Genomic DNA, 5,769 nt, shown 5'->3' with positions numbered 1-5,769 from the left:
CTCTCTCTCTCTCTCTCTCACACACACACACACACACACAATACTACAATTATTTTAGAATATAAATTATTTATTTTTCTAAATTAAAAGTGCAATACTCTGTGTTTGTGTGGATATACATTGTGTAAGATAAAATGTATTCATGAGTATTCACTAATGACCTTTGACCTCAGGAGATACAGCAGAGCTACAGACACACCCATACACCTGACTGCACACACGCCTCTCTGTGGACTTTATTCTCTGAGATAGTTCCTGAGTGATCTGCATCATATTTTCATTTTACACACACACACACACACACACACACACTGCGTGAGGACAAACGAGTAGAGCAGCTCCACTTCAGCTGGTATAAAGCAGGTAAAAATCACATCAGTAAAATATTTTTTATCATTTTAATTATCGAATTCATGCTGTTTAAGTTTACAAGGAGAACTGAACACACACACACACACACAGTGTTGATAGTAAATGTGTGTAGTGGAAAATAAGATGTGGTGTGTTGGTGATCAGGAGATTTCCTGCCCGGTGTGTCTCTATGTAAATGAACCTGTTATTGATAGGGGGGTTTCAGTTATAGTGTGTGTGTGTGTGTGTGTGTGTGTAATTAATTATAACTCTGTGTATTATTCTCTTTTTTAGTAGAAGTTGATAATCTGGTGTTGTGTCTCCTGAAGAAGGCCGGCGCCCCACAGGTATGGGTGTTTTGGGGAGGCGGAGCTTTTCGAGGTGTTTGAGTCCCAAAGGCTCAATCAGACATCAAACACAAATCAGTTCTAATCTGGTCTTATCAAAGATTAGTTTTTGAGTAAGACTGTAAGGTGAACATATCGACACAGTGTGGAGTGTAAGCTGGAGGAGAACGCTGAGTCGCGTTTACAACACGATTAAAGTCCAGCAGAACGTCACGGCGAGAAACAGCGACACAGCGCTTTGAAGCACAATTAGGATCCTAAGGTTTGAGTTAATGTGACGAAAGTCAAAAATTACCATCATCTTTCAGCTTGGTGTGTGTGTATGTGTGTGTGTGTGTGTGTGTGTGTGTGTGTAGGGTGAAGATGTATAACAGCAGCAGTTCATACAGCTATGCAGACTCACTGCAGTCGAAGTAAGGAAATACACAATAGTAACACAAATAACATACAAAAGCACACTGTAGTAATATGTGTGTGTGTGTGTGTGTGTGTGTAGTTACTCTTTAGATGAATCCTCCTCAGAGTGTTCTAGTTTATCACGGCCCAGCGCTAAAGCCATTTACAGTGAGTACCCACACACACACACACACACACCCATAAAACATGTACACACATCACTTGTGTGTGTGTGTGTGTGTGTGTGTGTGTGTGTGTGTGTGTAGTTCGCAGAAAGGAATATGCCGAATCCATCAACAAACAGCTGGCCAAATTCCAGTACAGGGTTGAGGTGAGTGCTGGTGCTAATCACAGCGCTAATACAGGTGCATCTTAATAAATTAGAATATAATTGAAAAGGGTTAACCCTATGTTGAATGTTGGGTTTTTATTAGCTGTAAGCCATAATTATCAAAATTAAAAGCAATAAACAGATGAAATATTTTAGTCTCTGTGTAATGAATTGGGCAGCACAATGGTGTAGTGGTTAACACTGTCGCCTCACACCTCCGGGGTCTGGGTTCAATTCCCGTCTCTTCGTTTTTCTCCCACAGTCCAAAGATATGTAAATTGGGCGTTTCTAAAGTTCCTGTAGTGCGTGAATTAAATTCAATTTTATTTGTACAGCGCTTTTAACAATTGTCATCGTCCCAAAGCAGCTTTACACAATCAGAAGAATTATTTAAGTTTGTATGAAATGTGAATTTGTATAAATCAAAATGGTCAGTTTGTCCCTGGTGGCAAGGAAAAACTCCCTGAGATGGTAATAGGAAGAAACCTTGAGAGGAACCAGACTCAACAGGGAACCCATCCTCATTTGGGTGAAACAAAGCAGTAAATGATCTGCATTTATACAGTGTGTAGGGTGGGAGGCAGTTCAGCTATAATAGCTGATGTTAACTGATGTTAATATGGAGTCCAGGTAGTTATTGAAGACCCAGGTAGACTTGTAAGAAGTTCCAGTCATGAACTATCGAACTGTCAAGTCCCCAGAGAAACAGTTGCCAACACCAGTCAAGGCCAGAACCATTTTCTAGGTAGAGAGAATCATTCCCAGACACCAGACGCATCCCAGAGAGACACACGGGGCATCCAAGTGACGAGATCTTCAGCCAGAAGCGGGGCACCAGGATGGGTCAGACAGGTCCGGAGGGCAGAGGGAGTCTGGATCACTGGCAGCTCAGGAACGACATGTGTAGCTCGACAGAGAGAGAGAGAAAGAGTGAAAGGGGGAGACAGGAGGAGAGAGGAAAGAGAAAGAGGGGGGGAAAGAGAAGAAGAGGAGAGATGGCAGTTAGGTATGGTCACAGTCACACAATGTATAATGTGAATGTATATTAACTGTAGAGTGCAAGCAGAGACTCCGGCAGGACTAACTATGACAGCATAACTAAAAGGGAGAGCCAGAAGGAAACACAAACATGAGGGCTTCCTGACATGTAAAGCAAACAATCACCTCACCGTCAGCAAACCTGAGTGATCAATGAGAGTGAGGAAGACAGCATCCAAACATACCAGTTCACCATAATACTCTACGTCCATGAGTCCCCCAGATCTGCTCCTTTACCTAAGGCTAATCTATTTATAAAAATGCTTGGCTAAATAAATAGGTTTTTAGCCTGGACTTAAACACTGAGACTGTGTCTGAGTCCCGAACACTATTTTGAAGACTATTCCATAATTTTGGGGCTTTGTAAGAAAAAGCTCTGCCCCCAGCTGTATTTTTCATAATGCGCGGTACTGACAAGCAGCCTGCATCCTTTGATCGAAGTAGGCGTGGCGGATCGTAAGACACTAGCAGTTCGCTCAAGTACTGCGGCACGGACCATTTAATGCTTTATATGCCAAGAGTAGTATTTTAAAATCAATGCGAAATTTCACAGGGAGCCAATGGAGTGAAGATAGGATAGAAGTGATGTGCTCATATCTTCTGGTTCTAATGAGGACTCTCGCTGCTGCATTCTGGACTAGCTGAAGCTTATTTATGCATCTAGCTGAACAACCAGACAGTAAGGCATTACAATAGTCCAACCTAGAGGTAAAAAAAGCATGAACTAGTTTTTCTGCATCGTTTAGCGGCAATAAATTTCTTATCCTGGCAATATTTCTGAGGTGAAAGAATGCTATCCTGGTAATATTATCTACATGTGCTTCAAATGAAAGCCTGGAGTCAATAATCACACCAAGGTCTTTCACTGTTGCATTTGATGGAACAGAAAGGCCATCTAAAGTTACGGTGTGATCTAAAATTTTACTCCTAGCTGTATGCGGTCCTATGACTAGAACTTCTGTCTTATCCGGATTTAGCAGAAGGAAGTTAATTAGCATCCAATTTTTTATGTCCTGCACACATTGCTCAATTTTAGTAAGCTGTTTTTTCTCATTAGGTTTTGCTGAGACATATAACTGTGTATCGTCAGCATAACAATGAAAACTAATACCATGCTTAAGGATTATGTTGCCCAGAGGAAGCATGTAAAGGGAAAAAAGCAGTGGACCTAAAACTGAACCCTGCGGAACGCCAAACTCCACTAGAGAACATGCAGAATAATCACCATTTAAGTCTACATACTGATAACGATGGGTCAGATAGGATCTGAGCCAGGAGAGGGCTGTACCCTTAATTCCTACTACATTTTCTAATCTGTGAAGAAGAATAGCGTGATCAACGGTGTCAAAAGCTGCACTGAGGTCAAGTAATACAAGCATAGTTACACAACCCTGATCAGAGGCCAATAGAATGTCATTTACTACTTTACTACTTGAGTCTACTTTTGAATTGGGAAACCGTGTCTGCTCCCCGAACACTGTCTGGAAGGCAATTCCAAAGTTTTGGAGCTAATTATGAAAATGCCCTGCCCGCTTTTGTAGATTTTAAAATTCTGGGAATTACCAGAAGTCAGGTTTCGGTGAGGCAGAGTGCATCAAGGCAATAATCCGAGATCATTTTATTAACAATAAGTGCTTTAGGCGCAAGGGATCCAATGTTGAGAAGTCCAAATTTTAGAGGTAGATTTTGATTACTTACTTGGCCTTTTTCTGTTTTTTTGGTTATCAGATTGTTTCGGGCAGATTTAACAAATTTATTCTTTTTTCTCACTATTCGGGGAACAGACACAGTTTCTATAGGACAAGCTATGTGTGTGCGTCTATCAGTATGTTAAGTTGTGATGTGGCTAATGTGATTGGAATCTACGGTATGACTTTCCGCCAGTCAGATGGTTCGGAATGTCCTGGAGATGTTGTCTGAAAGGACCGCTGCTCCAGCTCTGCTAGGGTGCAGGCCATCGGTGTGATAGAGCCTAGGACGCTACCAGAAAACATTCCAGTTACTGTATCAACAAAGGGTAATCTCTGTTGTTGACACCAAGATTGTAACCATTCATTAAAGGCCAATAATCTACTGAACCTCTCGATTCCTCGCTGAAATGTAGGAAGTGGTCCAGATACGATGATCTTTGTTGTGGGTGATCTGCTGCGGACCTTCTCAACCAGGCTCCTGAAGTCCTTCTTTAGGATCTCCGTCTGCCTCAGCCTGATGTCGTTCGTGCCAGCATGAAGAACCACAGCTCGAATGTTTTTCCTCAGGGCCGCAGGCACCTGTGCAGCAACATCAAGAACACGTGCACCAGGTATGGAATGTGGATGGAATCTCCGATGACCAACGCATCGCGTGTCGTCTCGCGGAGAGGAGAGGAGCGAAGCGGTTTCGGGTCGAGATCTTGAAGACTGGTGGTGGCGGAGAAGGAGAGGTCCTCGCCCGGGGCTTGGCGCGCGTCTTCCGCTGCTGCAGTATCCAGGCCTCGTGGTATCCCGGTGCCGGGGTAAAGGAAACCTTGGCGGGCTGCGTCCTCGGTGCGTTGGACCTGGGCAGAGAAGCACGCGGGGTAGAGGTTGTAGGAGAATTCTCATGCTGAGAATTTACCTGGGACAGGTGAGCGTCGGTCCGCGACGATTCCAGCGGATTGAAAGATGGCCGACGGATCAGCTTCTCCACGGCCTCCATCTCCAAGTCCACCGAGTGCAGCTCCAATGTCTCCTCACCTTTACACAGAGGCAGAGACACAACCGACATGGTGTCTAAAAATTAAAATAACCGGTGTGAAAGAGCGTAAACAAACTTGTGATAGCCGGGCTAACGGGCTAGCGATGCTAATGGAAAGCCGGCTAGAAGCGGTGTGCTGCAAAACAATTAAAACTTATACGATATAAACTTATACGAAAACGATATAACACGCGTTTCGAGTGAATATATTATAAGATATTATGAAATACTTATCTGTTATATGTTTACTCTTCGTAAGGGGACAAAAAAGTTAAAAAATTGGTCAGTCTGGCGTAGCTCAGAAAAAAGCAGCATGTGTTTTTTGACGCGTCTGTTTCAATATTTTCAATGTTTTCAATATTTCAGATAAGAGTTAGGTCTGGTCACAGTCATATAATGTACAATGTAAATGTATATTTATGAGTGTGTGTGTGTGTGTGTGTGTGTGTGTGCCCTGTGATGATTTGGCACCCTGTCCAGGGTGTACCCTGCCTCGTGCTATAATCCTCCTAGGATAGGCTCCGCCCCCACGACCCTGAATACAGGATAAAGCGGTGTAGAAGATGAGTGAGTGAGTGTAATCAATCTGTC

The 5,769-nt window shown here is 43.2% G+C and overlaps 1 protein-coding gene across 2 annotated transcripts in view; it reads left to right on the top strand.

The window, feature by feature from the left end:
- The first annotated feature begins 287 nt into the window (after positions 1 to 287).
- Positions 288 to 5,769, top strand: part of eps8l3a (EPS8-like 3a) — a 16,233-nt gene continuing 10,751 nt past the window's right edge. The window contains exons 1-5 of one of the 2 annotated variants that reach the window (XM_053490858.1): positions 288 to 363; positions 646 to 698; positions 1,055 to 1,111; positions 1,195 to 1,262; positions 1,361 to 1,425. In XM_053490858.1, coding sequence (XP_053346833.1) covers positions 1,062 to 1,111; positions 1,195 to 1,262; positions 1,361 to 1,425 — 183 coding nt within the window. In that variant the 5' untranslated portion in view covers positions 288 to 363; positions 646 to 698; positions 1,055 to 1,061. The remainder of the gene's footprint in view (positions 364 to 645; positions 699 to 1,054; positions 1,112 to 1,194; positions 1,263 to 1,360; positions 1,426 to 5,769) is intronic. The other variant, XM_053490857.1, reaches the window with a different exon arrangement.

Source organism: Clarias gariepinus, unplaced genomic scaffold, assembly GCF_024256425.1.
Source record: "Clarias gariepinus isolate MV-2021 ecotype Netherlands unplaced genomic scaffold, CGAR_prim_01v2 scaffold_34, whole genome shotgun sequence".
NCBI lineage: Eukaryota > Metazoa > Chordata > Actinopteri > Siluriformes > Clariidae > Clarias > Clarias gariepinus.
The sequence above is the reverse complement of the archived record's forward strand: the minus strand, read 5'-3'. Positions and strand labels throughout refer to the sequence as shown.